The following is a 19,114-nucleotide window of genomic DNA, read 5'->3' on the forward strand; positions in this document are numbered from 1 at the left end:
TATTATGTATCTATATAATAATATGTAAATACATAAGTTTGTCACAAAGCCGCCCAAGTTAAATTCCTTCAAGTTTCTTAACCATTTATTCCTATTATACATTTATAAATTAACTACACAAAAATATTTTAAGTCTCGCAAATTTACCAAGCCCTTAAAATAGACTTCACATCGTTATAATTTCAGTGTATGCTTAAAACAAACTTGGTTCTAACCCTACAATGTTTTAGGCTATAGCACAATAGGTGACTATGTACTGTGCCTATGTAAAGTGGTGTTATATTCAAATCTGATCAAATATAGCGGTTTACATATTAGAATGTTTGTTGAACGATAAACCGCAGGACGGGATAGTTTTGTGCATATTATATGCATGTAGACTGAGTTAATACATAGGTATTGTTAGATATACATACATAGATAGTACAAGGTGGACCTCAAATCGTTCAATTGTGAAATCTGAGTTTAATGAAATTCTTCGCAATTTTAATTTTTAAGATTGATAATTAACCATAGATATGGTTTTCTTAATTATAGCCACATAGAGAGAAGTAGATGTTAGTTGTAGTGCATTAGTTAGCATAGCCACCTTAACGCTGTCATTTGGGACGGTGGTAAAGAGTTCGATTTCCACATGAAACGAATAAATAATTTTGAACGTCATTTTTAAATACTGATGTCGAATCTGGTTAAAATTAAAAATTGTGTCTGTTGAAAAAAACTGTGTGTTCGTTGTAAAAAGTGTTTGTAAATGCTTTGCGGATCACAACTTTTTAATCCAGGTCTTAAAAACATGTAATCTAATCATCACTGTACAAACTCTTATCATCATAAAAAAAAGTATTATACCTACGAATTAGATTACTGTATAACATAGCACCCCTTAATGTTGTAAGCCATACACCAAGCACATAAAACCTTACATTCATTTAAAAAACGTCCACATTCAAAAAGAAAATATTAAATTAACATTCTACCCACAAAATGGCCGCTGAAAGACGCTTTAAAATCATTTAATTACAGCAAAAAGTATAAAGTGTAACCTTTTATAATTTATATAATTAGTGTGATTTTTATAATTTGCTTTACGAGTATAATTCGATGAACCCCGGTAGTCATTGCGGCGTTATATTTATGTTTTGAAAAGGCTTTTGTAATTACTATAATTCAAACAGAATTTTTACTACGGTCTAACTTTAAATTACAGCTTATGAGCTGTTTTTTAGTTTATTCTAGGTCACTTAAAGTTGTATCAAACTCCGTTCTGTACCCTTTGCGTTAAAGAATATGCCACCAAAAACATTCTCTAAAAACCTCAAGTCTCGCAGCTCAGTCTTTCTGGCGTAAAAAGTGGTGAGATCTATATAATACCAAGTCGATTAAGCTATTTCGTCTCTACTTAAAGGACCTACTGTCTTAAGTTATTACATAAGCTATTATCATGCCAATATGAAAAATATATTACGTTTAAAACAAATAGACCGACCTGGCCATCGTATGATTTGTATGTTATTACACTGCACAGCACGACGAGAAGTTAATGCTCCTGAAATTTTAATGACGAATTTGTGTATTTATGCGATGACCACCAAGTCGATCTACCGTGCGCCCATATAACAAACATCAATCGTTCATCAGTAAAACGTTTACAAATACTTTTTGTTATTGTACGGTTAGTTTTATTATCAACCCGTGCAGCTCCGCTCATGTCCGTGCCTTTCAAAATACAAGTAGCCAACCACCCATCTATGGCATACCCGTGCCCATATGTTGCTGAACCTATTGATCGTTAACTAATTGGTGTGCGTAACTGAAGATCATCATTTGACAAATACAAGTGACAATAATTACATTTCCACTAATTTCTAGTTACTGATACTTATACACATATGTATAAGTGATGAAAATGCATCCAAAACTAACAAATAAAACTAACTCACAATGTTCATGTTTTAAATAACTGGATATCATAATAACAGATCCGTGTTTGTTTCAAAAACATGTTTTCCAATTACGCTAAAATGCAGTTCTGGAATATTCTATTCTATTTTACTGGAACATATTATGGACCGTGTCAAAAATTGGGTCAACGAAAACTGGACGTTTTTAGATGGGAGTGAATAATGGGAACTGATCTATAGTGCGATTTGCGACACTCGGTACTATTAACGTTTTGGTACTTATCTTGTACTAGCTGACCCGCGCAACTTCGCTTGCGTCACATAAGAGAGAAAGGGTCAAAATTTTTCCCGTTTTTGTAACATTTTTTACTGGTACTTTGCTTCTATTGGTCTTAGCGTGATGATATATAGCCTCCTCCTTAGAATTTTTCAAATCGGTCCAGTTGTTCTTTAGATTAGCGCGTTCAAACAAACTCTTCAGCTTTATAATATTAATATAGACAGGGTGCCCAATAAAAATGTAATTTAAAATATTTTTTTCCCTCGTGAATTTATATTCTCTGAAATTATGCAGCTGTAAAGTTGTGAGACTCTATTATATTCTTGTGATCTGTACCTCGATTCTCTACCACTATCGACTAGCGACAACCGGCAAGCTATCGAAATTTTCACATTTAGAATGTACTGCCAAAATGTTTCCTACGACACCCGTCAGAGGCGCTGATCGGATTTTCATACAAAATTTCTCGATGACAGGTCGGTAGTCGACAGTAGTAGAGAATCGAGCTACTGATAGTCACTATTAAGCTTATTACTTAATCAAATACTATTGAAATGATTTTGAACGACGTAATTTTTTCAAGGCTGCATACATAGATTCATACGCCTGTTCTACCGAAAATGCATATAGTATAATGAATTGAACCCGACGCAACACACCTATTACTTTTTAAAGTTATGTTTGTATTACAAATAATTATATTATGACTTGCTTCAACGTTGAAGGAAAATGTCCTGTCACTTGCACACTTGAAAGTTGTTTAACACAGCTCTTGAAAGAATGCAACGTCCCCAACTTGCAGTAGGCCTGCGTGGTGGACTCAATGCGTTAGCGTTTTTGCGAATATTTTCCAGCCTACACAGCAGTTACATTATAACACAAACTACGAAAATGGAAACGCAAAAAAATCCCATTAAAATCATAAAAAGAGGCTTTTAAACGAGACTAAAACAACACAGCACAATAATTCTAGGCATCGCATTACGTTTTACAGCGTTTTAACGTTTCTGCTCAACATTCTACAATTACCACTTATTCAAATAAGTGTAACCTCGGTTATTATTTAAAAAATTATTACTCATTCTTTGTGCTGCGTTTACATTGGACAAAAAAATAATATTTAACTTAAAAAAATATAAGTCCCCAGCCCGCACTTGGCCAGCGTGGTGGACTAAAGTCCTAACCACTCAAGGGAGAAGCCCCTTGTCCTGCAGTGTGACATAGGCAAAAAAAATGTGAAGCGGATATATTTTTTGTGTTAAAAAGTCAATTTATTGAAGTAAGTAGGCTAAAGGCTGTATAACGTAGCGCTATGACTAAAAGTAGTGGACACTAAAGTCCGCGCAAACTAAGAAGCGGCCTTTTGACAATATGACTCTAGCACTTATAAAATTTAGTGTCAATATAACAAGTCTGTAAAACAAATACGCGGCAATGGAACCTGCAACCGTCCAGTGGACTATATTTCAAAAGCTTAAAAAATAACAGTAACTTGTAATTTATTTTCCGTAAATCTTACATAAAGACCTCCTTTTAAATAAAAGATATACCGGTGCTGTTATTTATCTAGACATTCTGGCCATACAAGCCCAACACTGGGCTATATCAGTAGCAGTCAAGTCCACTCGTCCACCCCAACAGAGCCTTAATGAAGCCTTCAGTTAATGTTTAATTAAATTCTATTTAGATTATGTTAATTTCCATCCTCCTTTGATGCGAATATAAAACAAACCGTGGTGCAACAGAAAACATCTTTTGTAAAGAATAACCGGGTTTGTTTCCCGTTTGTGGCAACGTATGATTCTCACTAATTAGACACTGTATAAAGACTTTCAGTAATGGTTGTTGTTTTTTTGCTTGATATTTTTGTATGACTAGATGTATGGATTTGAATGAAGCAAAGTTTGTAAGGATCGTACCAAGAAGCATTCTTTGGTCTCTGCCGACTCCTACGGGAAGGTGTTATTAAATGTATGTATGTATATATTTTTTTATTAGTTTTAAGCTTCGTGCAGAGATACAAAGAACAAAGTACGAGAAAGTGCGAGCGTCAGTGGTGATCAAGCAAGCTTATGTAAAATATATACATACAAAATATCATGCCTGCTATACCAAAAAGTGTAGGCATAGGTCTAATACACCCACGTTTTGATATTAACAATGTTAGACCCATGTAATAGATGGCGAGCCTATTGCCATTTACTTCCACGTTACTTAACTCCAGGCTATTATTGAGAAACATTCGAAAATAAATTAGAAAAGACCGGTAGTAATTTGCTCGAGTCGAAATCGAAACCGAAACCTCATGATCAGCAGTCGGATACAATACCGACAGCGCCACCTAAGTACCAAAAACATACATGTTATACCACTTGCGACGATCCCTACGAACTTCCCTAACTACCGAAATATTCCTAAACAGTAAACTTTAATTAAAAATCAATCAACAGTTAACAATAAGCAAGTTAGATATTTATGTGTTTAGTTGTACAGTGGGGCCAACGTGGGGCCAACGCGGGGCCAAAGTAATGGCCCCACATTGTTTGAAGTTGTCTCGGATTGTCGTTATCGGTGTTTTGTTGGCTTAACAAAAGATATGTTTACTGAATATGGAATAATATTGTTGAATACGTTTAAAGGGTAACGATTATATTTTTTTCGAAGAAGATATTTCAAAGGGTGTTGGTGTAATTATTTTGTTCCGTCTCAGATGTAAAGTATAATTGTTCTTTCTCAGATCTGTGTGATTATTTTCTTGTTTTTTTTTTAAATCACTGTTTTTATTAAAGAACGAGATAACAAATGAATTTCTGTAGTACAAATATTAAAATGTTTAAAGGATGCAGGCACAATTAAACTATACCAGCAATTTAAGGTAACTGTTATTGCAGCCCTGGGGCCATTGTATGGCAATGCTCTTGATTTAAAAAAATCTTTTAGAGCTCCAACGACTAGACCCTAATCTGTTAAACTATATAAATTCCATGTTAATGCCAACCCAAGACTCTACACCAGAAAACTTATTTTACTACCTAATCTAAACCTCTCGTTGCTTAGTCTCTGCCTACTCCTATGGGAAAAATGCCGTGATTTTATGCACATATATGGAATCTAAACCTTTTCTAATAAATACCTAAGCTCAATTCAAAATCGACCTCTATCATATTTTACCCTACTCAAGCACCACACTGGCACTCACACCTGCGTAATCATAAATAAACCGACATAAAAACACAGAAAAGATCATACGAACCCCATAAAAATTCACCTTGACATTCTCATAAAGTGTTATAACGTTAAAAACAAGTTAAAACAGCTTATAGTCGCCATTTCTTATCGAAAATGATATATACCACTGTTTTTATTGTTTCAGGTAATGTTTCAGCGATAAAAATGGTGTCGTAAGAAATTCTTTGAGAGAAATGTTTCGTAATTATTTTGGGAAAGTTTTTTCGAAGTTGGTGAGATATTGTTTTTGTGTCTATTTTTGGTTTAGATGATAGTAATAGGTTTGTAAATTAGCTAAAGTTACGGTGTGAGGTCGCTCCATAGGTTTCTGGCAGAGACAGACAACTATACTTTGGCCTAAATATTAAAAGATTTCATTTGTAAAGACTCATGTAATATAATCATTTAAAAATAAACGAAACGGTACAAAAATCCTCTCTTAGTGCTCTTCTAGGTTTCCTAAAGAATCTTCATGCCAGATTTTAACTTTCTACGCTCAGTAGTTTTGGCTATGAGATGTTCATCAGTAAGTCACTCAGTTACAGAAGAGTTTTATACATATATGTACACATATTGATTGATAACATACTGGCTGTTGCATAGAGTAAGATGGTACACGATACTCGCATTTAATTCTTTTCACAATCTAGCAGTCGCCATTAAGACAGTTCTAAGATTTAATTTGCCTTTAAACCATGGTTCTAAACGTAGTATTTAATATACTTATCTCAATTCCAAGATAACCCGTAAGAAATAAGTCTATCTCAAGAGCTTGGTGAATATCAAACAGTGTCGTAAGCCGTCGTGAATGTCACCATGACATTTAAGGCGCTCCGTAACTTTTGCGGCGGAAAATTTCAACAAACGCCAAGGAAATTGTTGCCAGTTATTTACATAATTCAAATTTTATACAATATAGTATCTCGCTTGGGTTTGTGGTAATCTTAGGGTAAGTAGAGGTCTGTTTCTGATACATATACTCGCACTTGGAGCGCGTGTACTGTGTTGTTAATACTTTCTAATTTTATCTGTAAAATTTTAATGACGAAATTTTTTGGCAGAATGTAGCTAACGTTGTTTTTTTTTAATTCAAAATAAGTTGCTGATTTATTTTACTAATTGAAATTAGTTTATTAGTCATTTATCGTCCATGAAAAGACACAAATGAAGCCTTTACTATTTACTTATAGATGAGCAATTACGAGAACCTTAAGATAAATGTTATTGCAAGTAGGAATTAACATCTTACATAAATATTTGTAAAATAAAACTTATAAATATAACACACAGTAGCAACAATCTGGTCGCACAATTTTTGCTCGCCGTTCAAAAGTTACTACCGCTCCCACAAAGTCAGATTTTTTCCCCAAAAAATACATGTAAAAAACTACAAAATAATCTTTATCGCCACTAAACCGGTATTGCCAATATTTTACATACCACTAACACAATTCACTAAAACCAAAAAGCACTTTGTATTTTGACACGAAAAAACGCCACATGGTAAAAACAAAATGGCCGCGAAAAAAATAAAAGGCACAGCCACGCGCGTGCATTCAGCCTAGTCCGCAATTGTTAAATTAAATCGATGTGGACATCCCGTCCTGAATATTGACATGAGCTTTGTTTAGTTCTTTTTCACTACTCCCATGGTGTCGTAATTCAAGCAATTTTATTAACCTTTTTTGAGTTTTCAAATGTAGTGGCTTTTTACGTAAGGATTTCGGTCACAAATTAGACAACTATTATAGTGTTCTGCTGCTACTACCTTACGATGATCTGGAGGTGTCAGGTTCGATTTCCGAGTTGTACAAGGTTATACCAAACTTTCCTATTATATCTTACTAGCTGACCCGCGCAACTTCGCTTGCGTCACATAAGAGAGAATGCGTCATAATTCTCCCCGTTTTTGTAACATTCCTCGTTGCTACTCCGCTCCTATTGATTGTAGAGTGATGATATATAGCCTATAGCCTTTCTTAATAAATAGGCTATCGAACACTGAAAGAATTTTTCAAATCGGATCAGTAGTTCCTGAGATTAGCGCGTTCAAACAAACAAACAAACAATCAAACAAACAAACTCTTCAGCTTTATAATATTAGTATAGATTTAAGCAATGCAAGTCCCTAACTGCTACTTGGTCAGCGTAGTGGACTTACAATTTTACTGCGCCTTTGAAATAATGTTCTACAAATTTCTTAAATAATCGAGTACATTTTTAAACGATGACTGAATAATTTTCAAGCGTAATTTAATACAAAATTTTATTTATTTGTAGTTATGTTTGTAATCGTAATAGTACAGTAGGTACCTACAGGTTTATAAATTTGTTACTCATTCCACAATTTCTGAACAAATTTTGATGAAATTTGGTACACAGATAATTTATAACCCAGATTAAATGGAAATATTTTGATGCAGACTAAGTTTGAGGCATAATCTAGTTTATTCATAAATCTACCGTTGCCATCTACGCCAATACCATTGCGTCGGGAGGTCGTGGGTTCGATTCCCACACGGAGCAATTATTTGTGCGATCCACAAATAATCGTTTCGGGTCTGGTTATGCTGTGTCCGTTGTTTGTATGTTTGTAAAAGTCCCCGCGACGCAAGAGCAATACTTAGTGCGGAAGTTGCCTTAAAAAGAACTTTCAGGACAAGTACCTAATTTAGCTGTAGACTCCTTATTTTTAAGTTAAAATATGTAGTTGCTATTTTAACTCTCCATATTACTCCACCAACATTTATGTGTGCATTTATAATCCTGTTCTTTCTTCGTGCTGCTGAATGCAATGAATAGCGCTGTTGTGGAAACTACGCTAAATTATGTTTTACTCCGTGATAAACTAATGCGTGGAATATGTTTATTATTTTATACTTTTGAATATGTTGTTTTAAACACGAATTTATGCAATGATACATAGACTAAACCTTCCCTCATTCCGGGAGGAGACCTTTTCCTTTTTATTTAATAGAGGCTATTTTACTGCTACTTCGAAACAACAAAATTAACTTTATCTTTTATAATTTATTTTATAACTTTTTTTTTGTTTTTAACCATTTCTTAATTGTTCTACAAAACTTATCCAATTGACTGCTGATCACGATGTCTAGAGTTCTATTCCTGTGACGGACAGAGAGCTTGTTTAGCAAGCAAATTAGCATGACTTCATTTTAGATAGATAAACTAACCCTTATTACTTAGTTACTCATAACTTATATCTTCAAGAAAATTATGTAGTTTTGTAAAACAGTTTAAAATACATACCATTTATTTTCAGTAGCTTTCAAGCAAGGCTACAGGCCCACTACTGGGCAAAAGTCACCTCAATCCATCAACCAACAAAAACCAATGATAAAAAAATCTCCACTATTTCGTTCAAAAGTTTTCAGTTTCACGAAACCATTGGATAACTTGAAAAAAGTGCGATCGGCGTGATATTGATAGTCAGGCAATAGCCGGCGGCGATATTTTGTCCATTCTTTATCTATACGTGGATTTTTAACCTCCACTGACGGTTTTTTTAGGACAGTACGAAATATGATTCTTTATTTGCCAGCGATGTATGATTGAAGTGTGGAAATAGACACTTGAAATTGTATTTTACTATTCTCTCTCTCTCTCTTTCTCTATGTACGTTGCAAATTTTATATTTTTTATATATGAATGTGTTTGTTCTTCTTTTACGATAAAGTGGCAGAACTAATCTGGGCAAAATTCAACAAAATTATAGTTTAAGCTCTGCAAGACTACTTTTGTTGCGCTGGAGGGCAGCATTAACAAATAATGATTACTCGTGTAACGGAAAATGGAAATATAGTGAAAGATCCTTGAATGCCCGAAAGTTCCTTTGAAAATTCTTGCAGGAATGCAGAGTCTCCAATTCACGTGGTAAACTCTAGGCCCTTTTTATTGCAGCAATCTTTGCCCAGCAATAAGTCATTGAATAAAACACACCTTTACTCACCCTTGTGTAAAAACAGACATATTTTTTCATTCAATTATATTACCAACATATCGGCCATTTCCCAATTGTTTATTTCAAAATTAGTCGCTACAAACAACAAACAAAAAACATTCTTAATCAGACAAAACACTACACAATACTTCCAATAAAAAACTACATAAAAATCCTCTTTGGAACATGGAAATAAACAAAATTTGTTCAATATTTAAACGCTATACAATCACATAATAAAAACACGTACTCGTTTCAATTATTCCGGACACGTAGCTCGAATGTTTAAAATTTTAAAATTTCTGAACAAACCTCCGCTGCTCCGGGCGAAGTGGAAACATGATGATTAAGTGCTGGCAACACCAATTATTTGGTGTTGCTAGTTATATGTGTAATAAACTATTGCTTACTCTTTTTTTCGTTCAATAAGACTAGCACTTGTATAGCGACTTTATAAACACATAAACAATTAATACAAAAATGATCCGTTTGGGAATCGAAACCAAAGACCTTTCGACGCAATAATAACCTGGTTACCATCTTAACTAGTGTGCCATAGAAGCGGTAAAAACTGTATGCTTAAAATAAGCTATAACGATTTTCTTGAAACCATGTATGAGAATCAATTTTAAACACATCTTGATACAAAGTCCTCCACGTTGTCATCATGGTGGTATGAAAGTCTAAGTCCTCTCTCCATCCCATGTAATAGAGGCAAGCCTGTTACCATTTACCGGACACGTTACTTAACTCCAGTCTAGGTACTATTGAGAAGTATTTTAACATACCAATAGTAGGACTTCATGATCAGCAGTCGGATTATCGACCGCGCCATATCCATTACTTTACATCCAAACATAAAATAAATATTAACGAAATGCAAAGAGAATCGTGTTAAGGCTTCATATTTGGTCGTTGTAATGTCCGTTAATTAAGGCGTAATTATACTGTATGCGATGGAAGCTTGTTATTTAAGTAATAAATGCAATTTTCGCCATGTACACTCGGTTTCATTTCATGTCTTTGTGCGTTATTTGCGTGTGGGAATGGAATTACTACTTTATTTTTATGGTTTAAATTGTACTGGATATTGAGATGTATATTTGAGAACTGTATATTAAGGGGTAATTGTGGGATGATGGAACACATTGTAACTTTACAACATATGTACAGAAAGTCACGTCTTCTTCCCATAGGGGAGCGCAGAGACTAAAAAACAACACTAATATAAAGGATAAATAAAACACCAAATACACTAAATCTAATTTATTAAACTTAATTACCACTGAGGAAGTTTCTTGTCACAGCCAATAAGACTATAAATCAACTTTACAATATTTCTCTCATCCGAATATATCATATTATTATCCCTATCAAACGTTATACCGTATATATTTTTCATATCCAAAATCTTTTTGAACCCTTCATATTTACCATCAGCAAAAACACCTACATTTGTACAGATATATGTATCTCCTTCATTGTCCTCTGTTATCTGCCTTACAACTAGCAATTCAGAAACAGTTTCAGATTCCATCCTATCATTATCATATTTAAAAAGACCAGTTTTATTAGCATAATATATAATATTACTACCGGTCACGTGAAAATGATCGATTTCTATGTTCTCAAACTCTTTCACTTTTGCAAATTTTCCGTCGTATTCGATGTGCAACTTTTGATCTGGATAGCTTATGTAAAATAGGTTTTTTCTGAAGAATAGTGACCAGATGTTCTTGCCTTTCTCTCGGTACAAGTCTGCTAGTCTTGTCATCATATTGTATTTGTATATTCCGTCGCTGCCACCCAGGAATATGTCATCGTTTATCTGGTCTATTGCCACTGAACATCCTCCTCTAATCCCTGCTATTGTTTGAAACTCCTTCGTATCTAAATTATAATGTCCTAGTTGAAAATCGATGTCTGAATACGATTCTGGTAACGAGTAACTGAAGAATAAAATGTTTGATGCTTTGTGCACGTTTAAATTACATGGTTTTCCGAGATTAGACCAAAGTAATTCTTTGTCGTACCAATTGTCACCGATTTTGAGCCTGTTACAAGCCGTTTCTGGTACTGCTTCTACGTTTACGAGGATTGTGAATAGAAAACACAATTTGCAGGCCATTTTAATTTTCCTGGAAGCATATGAAACTGACAATAAATTGACCCTACTGGCACCAAATATTTGAATTCAATCACACGTTTAACATTTGCAAACATTCACAATTATTATCAAAGACAATCTATACAATTGTATATTTAATCATCTTTAAATAGTTAAACATAACTGTAAACTTTCAGAATTGCTTGTAAAACATTACATTGATATTATCAGCACTGATTTGTTGACTATAAAAAATTAAACACTAACTAAAAATCAAATAATCTAATAGGTATATAAAATTCTCGCGTCACAGTTTTTGTTGCCATACTCCTCCGAAACGGCTTGACCAATTCTCATGAAATTTTGTAAGCATATTTAGAAGGTCTGAGAATCGGCCGACATCTATTTTTCATAACCCTAAGTGACACTATTTTTTTTTTCTATTTATTTGTCAAAACAAGTCAGCCGGGTCAGCTAGTATTCAAGAAAAATCTAGCCAAATATAACCTAGCATTAAAACTATCAATAGAATTAGGAACTATAGACCTAGACAAATACGAAATAAATAAAACTTACTTGAGACAATATTTAAAATCCATTGCAAATAATCAGAGCAGAAACAAAATGGTAGACAACAGTTACATGACACATGTTTCTGATGCAAAATCTTACGGCGAATGAAAGAAGTGTTATCCCATTCATATAACAACATACGTTTGTTTTGTTTTCATGATTATCAATATACAATGACGAATATAACAATAGCATTTGTCTCCTGTGAGACAACAATATCTCAGATACATTATCAAAATAATATTTGTTGTGATGCAACTGTTTTATAACATAGTTAGGTAAGATCAATAATTACAATGTTTTAGTAAAACATTTACAATATCTATTAAAGTATGACATGGCCTTGACAAAATTAGATTGCATGATACTTGCGTATGTAACAATAGACTAATATGGTGGTACCGTCAAACATACTGTGTCAAAGAATTCCAATATTTCCGAATAAATGCTGTAATGTCGAGTATCGAGAGTTTGACATTTAAAATGTGCTGCCAAAATAGTTCTAACAGAGCCCGGTAGAGGCGCTGAATAGATTTTCGAGTAAAAATTCTCCATAGCTAGCCGGTTGTCGGTAATCGAGCTACTGTAACTATTAACGAAAGCGATTTAAGTACTTAAACACTTGTGAATATATTTTCAATGTTTTACTTGTCTTGTTCTGAAAAACATATTATATAAACCTCCCTTTTTTACACCTGCTTTAACAACGTTATATACTGTTCTAGTCCTTTTTCACTGTTTAAAAACTCTTGTTTCATCGTTAATTTCCTAAATTCCAATCAATTGTACATATTAGAAATTAATGGTAAACTTCTTCTTCCTTCTCCCTGTTTCTTCTTCTCCAAAGCATCGAGGATAGCATCGTAACACAATTTGCTGTATTTGCTCGGACGCATTCTATATATAGCATCTTTATCTGAATATATAATATGATCTACTTCATCGAAAGTCATTCCAAAAGCTTGATGAATATCTGCAACCTTTTTACTTTTGTGATAAGGTTTGTCTTCTACATAAATACCGTCGCTTGCGCAGAAATAAATATCTCCGTATATATCTTCTGCTATTTGTCTTACAGCGATTTCATCATTCAATACTATAGGCTGTCTGCTATTCTTTTCAACTTTGTATAAAGCAGTTTTATTTGAGAAGTAAATGTCTAATTGTTTGGATATAAAGAAATTGTCTACTTCTATATCTGTGGCCTCAGCTACTTTGACAAAAGTATCGTCTTGGTACACATAAAGTTTCTGTGTAGGATATTCTATGTAGTAGAAGTTTCTTCTGACAAATATACCCCAGATAGATTTGCCTTCTTCGGCGAAGAATTCTGCTTTTTTTGTTAGAAAATTGTATTTGTAGATACCGTCATGGCCGCCGAAGTATATGTCGTCGTTGCCTCCGTCATAAGCGAGGGCGTAACCTCCAGGAACGCCGTGGATATCGCGGCAAGTCCTTTTTTCTATGTGACAGGCCATTATGCCAAAGTCTACTTGTGTGCCGTTCTGGATCGTGTGACTGAAAAATATGACGCCTGAAAACCTGTAAAGAGACACGAAATTAAAATTGTAGTCGTATTTTTAGTTTAAAGTTTATTATTTTTAGTCATGTGTCAAAGTACTGTGTATTTAGTTGTAAAATTGCTACTTTCAGGCGACATTGCGTAATCGTAGTGATGAGTTTTAAGCAAAATATTTACATGGTTATACAGCTATTACAATTATTCCCCATCGTAAACTTACTAAGTCAACTTTTATTAATTTAGAGTCAAAGAACCTGATTCTACGTAAAATATTTTTTTATACTCGTTCATTAAATCCTGACATATAGTGCTATATAAGTAAGCCTGTCATTAAAATCACTGATTCCTTTTTTCACTACACTATTAAACAGTCATTCACTACAAAATTCCACAATATTTATTAACACAGTGAGAGTAAAAGCCAGTGTTTTGGCTGCGTCATGGATGATCAAAGAGCCTTTCAACATGTCGACGAAGCCTTGTTTTAAAATACTTTCAACGCATGATTGACAAGTCCTTAATGGAGGCGATACAGACATTTTTGAATGCTTTTTAATGCAAAAGTTAATTACCAAGGGATAATGTCGTACGCATTTTAATTTATAATTGCTTGGGGATGAAATGAAAATATTTTTTGTTTGTTTTAAATTTCTCTGTGGTGAATTATTCTTGGAATTTAAAATGTGTTTTAATTATGAGTAAGCTTGATTGTAAGGTGACTTGATTTCCTTCACTGTTTAAATTAAATATTTCGTATTTTTGCGCGGTATTCGCAATTTCGGTAATTCGGTAAACTTTATGTAGTTAGAAAATAAGCGTAAGTGTTTAAAAAAGTAGCAATTAATAGAATAGGCTGTAAAATCCATCTTTGGGGCCTGCCTAACCCAAAAATCGAATTCCATACCCTTGCTATGCTAGCATAGTGAAGGGTTAAATATATTATTTACTTACTTATGCATCATCAAATTATAAGGCCTCCCAAGACCGCTGAACAGCAACTCTTTGTCATAATACACATTGTTAAAGACCACTCCGTCACACATGATCAGCTCGCTTCCATTTTGAGCCCTCACTGCGGACACCAGCACTAAGAGTATTACGATATACATCTTGAAACTGTAACAAGAGAAAAGTAATTGAAAAAAAATAGTAGAAAGAAAAATGTTTTAGAAGTAATTCGTCAACGTCTTCTGCCTTTTGAGTACCTATGGTTGAGGAGTAGGTGTCTCTTTCAGAACCTATGGTAAAGGCTATGGCTTAAGTTGTGGAAGCCGTAGGCTAGCTAAATCAATTCGTGCTGGAAGTGGAGTACTTCTGGTCTGAGCAGTAGTTATCCTACTGATTACGAAGGTTAGCGTTTGATTTCTCAACTTGAAAGACCTGAAAAATCAAACCGGTACGCTACAAGTGCAGTTTTATAAAATCTGTTGTACTACTCGATATTTGTCAATACGCTTGCCCGATATAATTTACGAGACGCTTTAAACGTTTTTTCGTTTTAAACGACGAAATGCGAACTTTCGTCCCATTCCATTACTCTAAAGAAAGTGATGAGAGAGTTTTTTATACATTCTACTTTCCTTTTTTTAGATTATAAATAAATGAACACTTTTAAAAACAACAGTCAGTTTAATTTTTAAAGTAATTATTTTACTTTTATATTACCATTTATAAAAATAGATTTATTTTTAGAACCTGATAATTGATTTTTGATCCACCGCGAAAACTAAATGCAAGGTGACTCTTGTATTACTGTCTACAAAAGAGTTATGATAGTTCGACAATGTTATTCTAAGCTGTTTAAACATGTCACAGTTAATTTTTACATGCATAACATCCCGTCTCTCATGCCCGAAGGTATAGAGAGAAAAATGTACGACATACACGTTTTACTATTCACAATGTTAGTCTTATGTAACAGGACGAACCTATATGCATAAATCTATACTAATATTATAAAGCTGAAGAGTTTGCTTGTTTGTTTGAACACGCTAATCTCAGGAACTAGTGGTCCGATTTGAAAAAATCTTTCATTAGTTAGACATTTGTGTTAGATAGCCCATTTATCGAGGAAGGCTATAGGCTATATATCATCACGCTACGGCCAATAGGAGCAGAGTACCAGTAAAAAATGTAACGAAAACAGGGAAAAATATGACCCATTCTCTATTATTTGCTGCAAGCGAGGTTGCGCGGGTCAGTTTTATATATATAAGTTATATAATGAAACTCAGAATAATAGTTGAATTGTTACAATATTAATTGCTAGTAGCACTTTTACCCGATCCGGAAATCGACCTTGTGATCAACAGTCGCTCGCACTATTTCACTCTGCCACAACGATAATTAATTTAACACATAATATAACTAAAAAAAATACATGCCTGACTTTTAAACTAAGTCTTACAACTTAGAAATCACTTATCACAACACTTTAACCGTACTTTTATTTGTGAAATTAAAATAAAAATGAATGAAAATTCAAATTAAAAACTTTAAAAACCAAAACCAAATTTTCATTCGTCAAATAAATTTGACTGTAAACTTTAAATTAAAAAAGCTAATATTTATTTAAAATATTATATGGTTTTCAAAAAGTAATTGTAGCAAATCTAGTAACTTCCTGCTAGTTTTTTTGGATATATTTTTTCCCACAAAATTCACTATTTTAAAATCTAAGTTATACGTATCAAACGTACCTACTGTCTAACTAGTCAAGTGATTAAAGATCGTTTGTATTCTGTTTACATGTTTCAAACAGTCAATATCTATTGAATTTATTTTACAAAGCTACTCTTGTGCTATTGATAAATATTTCCATTCTCTTGCCAATTGTTTTATAGTAGCATTTCATATCATTGCGAGAGTAATGAGTAGTATAAATACTATAGATTCTTCATCTTTCAGGATATACATACATATATATCAATATCACGCCTTTTTCCCATAGGGAAGGCAAAGACCAAAAACCGCCCCTTAGTTCGATCCTTACAAACTACCCTTGCCTCATTCACATCCATACATCTTGTCATACAGGACCACCGGTTACGAGTACTTCGCACCTGACCTTTTTTCAAGACATCGCTAATGTTATAATTATTTCTAATGCAGACATAACTTCGAAAAGTCATTGGTGTGTTATCTCAGGCTCCCTAAACCATTCACGTTGGAGATTCAGATTTCGCCTATCACTGCTCTCCTCTCTGTGTATTACAAATTGAAATTGTTAAATAAAAGAAATTTGGGTCAAATTGTTCACCAGAGGTACCTAGAGAGGAAACAGCAAAAAGTGGTAGGTTTATCACACTTTCTGGCAAAAGAATTGTGATGGTTAATATGAAATGATAATTCAATAAGATTTAGCTTCGTCTAAGAATCAAACTCACTTTACGCAGAGCACAGAAAAGTCATCAACTCAATTTATTTTCCTTTCCTCCATGCAATTTTATTTTACAACACGTTTAACCATTTCATTTGCGCAATGGCACATGAGCATTATTTTATTTGCATTCTCGTAAAATTGCGTAAACGTAAAGAGAATGTTCCAGAAAATTCTACTGTTTTCTTTTAAACTGGATATTTCTTAGCTTATCAAGATGCTTATTAAAAGGCCTCCTTCCGGAATGGGGGAGGGGTTAGGTCTTGAGTCCACTCGACTTGCGCCGAAACGTCGAGCAATGCACGATTCACGTTTGTTTTTGTGTAATATAACTTTAATGGTGACAGTGTTAGCTAATATTTCTATTGTAACATTATGATAAATACGTACTTATACAATTTTTTTTAGTACCACAATAAAGAAATATTCTATCATAAACGTGCTACGTGAAACTTCAAAAGTTACAAATTAGTGACAGCCTTAGCCTGCAAGATTTATCTAGATTATAATGCAGAATCTAAGGTAATTTTTAAATAGTATACTGAATTATAACTAAATAACAAAAAAAAATATATCTAAGTATTTTCAGAATAAAGCAACTGTATCACATCACTAAATTCTTATTTTTCTATACCTGTCTCAACTTCGAACCTTGTATACAAGACTCTCAACTAAGTTATTAGACTGTACCTTTATTTAAGTAATCCAGTTAAGTTTCAAACACAAAATCACAGCACTTTTGAAACATATACTGTCAGAACGATTCTCAAAAGTATACTGTATTTATTCAGCAACCTATCTTAATATATAAGATGACTATTGTTTTAACACATTACATCATTGAGGAATGCACGTCTTAAATTCTCTTAAACAATATATGAAATTACATATATTATTATGGAATTTATTTACAACGGAGATGAATATTGTAAACATGAAAGAGCAAAATAAATATATAAATATAAATCTTAAGACTGTCTCTATGGATAGCGGTGGTATACTCAACTGGTGATCAAGAGGTCTCAAATTCGAGTACCAGGTCGGACAGAGTGCTATTAGAACTTTTCTAGACTTTAATTTAAATATGTAATGAAGGCTTAATTTTCCAGTTCAGGAATCAAAACTACCTTATTTTATCCGTCATGCAATTCAATTTGGACAATTAAAAGCCAGTTTTGTTCTTTTAAAAATGTCAGATAACTTATCTGATAGATAAAAACATATGTCAATATTAATGATACACTAACCGAGACTTATCCAGGAGTAGTGTAATCTGATCCTCAAATAATCTGCGGTTAATAAGATGAATCATTGATGATAGAACCTGTAGTAGATAGTTGTTTATATCTAGTACCTAACGAGTAAATATATCGTAAACATTTTAGTCATTATGCATTATATCACTCGTGAAGATAGATCAACACCAAATAATGGAGAATAATGTAAAAATACTTGGTGACATTCACCCTTACATACTTTAGTCCCCTGTTTTAACCAATAAGGAATAGATTATTGAAAAATTAGTTTTCTCATGAATCTTCAACAATGTCCATATTAAACATCAATATTTAGTAGTTTAGTAGTGAAATCGTAAAAGATTTTAACATGACCTCCATTAAAGAGCACTTTCGTGTTTATAACATTAGTATCCGGCGACATCTCGACATCATCAAGTGAATATAGGTAAAAGTTCGAAATAAAAGAATTGTTCGAACTTTTACCATTGCGAGTTGGTAAATCTTAGGTTATACCGGAAAATCTTAGGATTTACCACCGTTCGGGCTTTTACAGTAACATATACAGGGTGTCCCAAAACTCAACGATAATCCGAGACAGGATGAAAGGCCAAGTCATACCGGTTCTAGGAAAAATAAAAAAAAAAATCCATATCACTTAGTTCAGCAATAATAGATATTTTTCAAAAAAGTTAAAATTCCACACCCTTGGTCGCATTTTCAAGTCCTGTGATCACCAATGTCACAATTTCGCTGCGTTTTTTTTTATTTCGTGATCTTTATTAAATATGCTATTAATCGTAAAACAAATTAATGCACAAAACATTGTTAATTTTCTAAAAAAAGTTAAGTTTTAGTGAGCCATGGTTCACAGAAATATCGTTAGTTAACTTTGACGCTTCATATTAGAAAAAAAATGTACTACACT

At 33.4% G+C, this 19,114-nt stretch overlaps 3 protein-coding genes across 4 annotated transcripts in view; 1 reads left to right on the top strand and 2 right to left on the bottom strand.

Moving 5' to 3' along the window:
• Octalpha2R (alpha2-adrenergic-like octopamine receptor) overlaps positions 1–19,114 on the top strand; it is a 446,243-nt gene that overhangs the window by 388,362 nt on the left and 38,767 nt on the right. The gene's annotated exons all lie outside the window — the stretch shown is intronic.
• LOC142983565 (ommochrome-binding protein-like) lies at positions 10,631–12,154 on the bottom strand. The gene is made up of 2 exons (XM_076130506.1): positions 12,054–12,154; positions 10,631–11,508 (listed from the first exon to the last, which is right to left on the bottom strand). Exons 1-2 carry the CDS (start codon positions 12,074–12,076, stop codon positions 10,650–10,652), a joined length of 882 nt encoding a protein of 293 aa, XP_075986621.1. The 5' UTR covers positions 12,077–12,154; the 3' UTR covers positions 10,631–10,649.
• The window catches only part of LOC142983564 (ommochrome-binding protein-like), a 33,398-nt gene continuing 27,098 nt past the window's right edge, over positions 12,815–19,114 (bottom strand). For both annotated transcript variants that reach the window (XM_076130504.1, XM_076130505.1), the window contains exons 2-3: positions 14,524–14,688; positions 12,815–13,592 (exon numbers count right to left, since the gene is read on the bottom strand). In XM_076130504.1, the coding sequence (XP_075986619.1) occupies positions 12,830–13,592; positions 14,524–14,688 (928 nt within the window). In that variant the 3' untranslated portion in view covers positions 12,815–12,829. The remainder of the gene's footprint in view (positions 13,593–14,523; positions 14,689–19,114) is intronic.

The sequence above is a fragment of the Anticarsia gemmatalis genome, chromosome 24 (genome assembly GCF_050436995.1).
Source record: "Anticarsia gemmatalis isolate Benzon Research Colony breed Stoneville strain chromosome 24, ilAntGemm2 primary, whole genome shotgun sequence".
In the NCBI taxonomy this organism is placed as follows: domain Eukaryota; kingdom Metazoa; phylum Arthropoda; class Insecta; order Lepidoptera; family Erebidae; genus Anticarsia; species Anticarsia gemmatalis.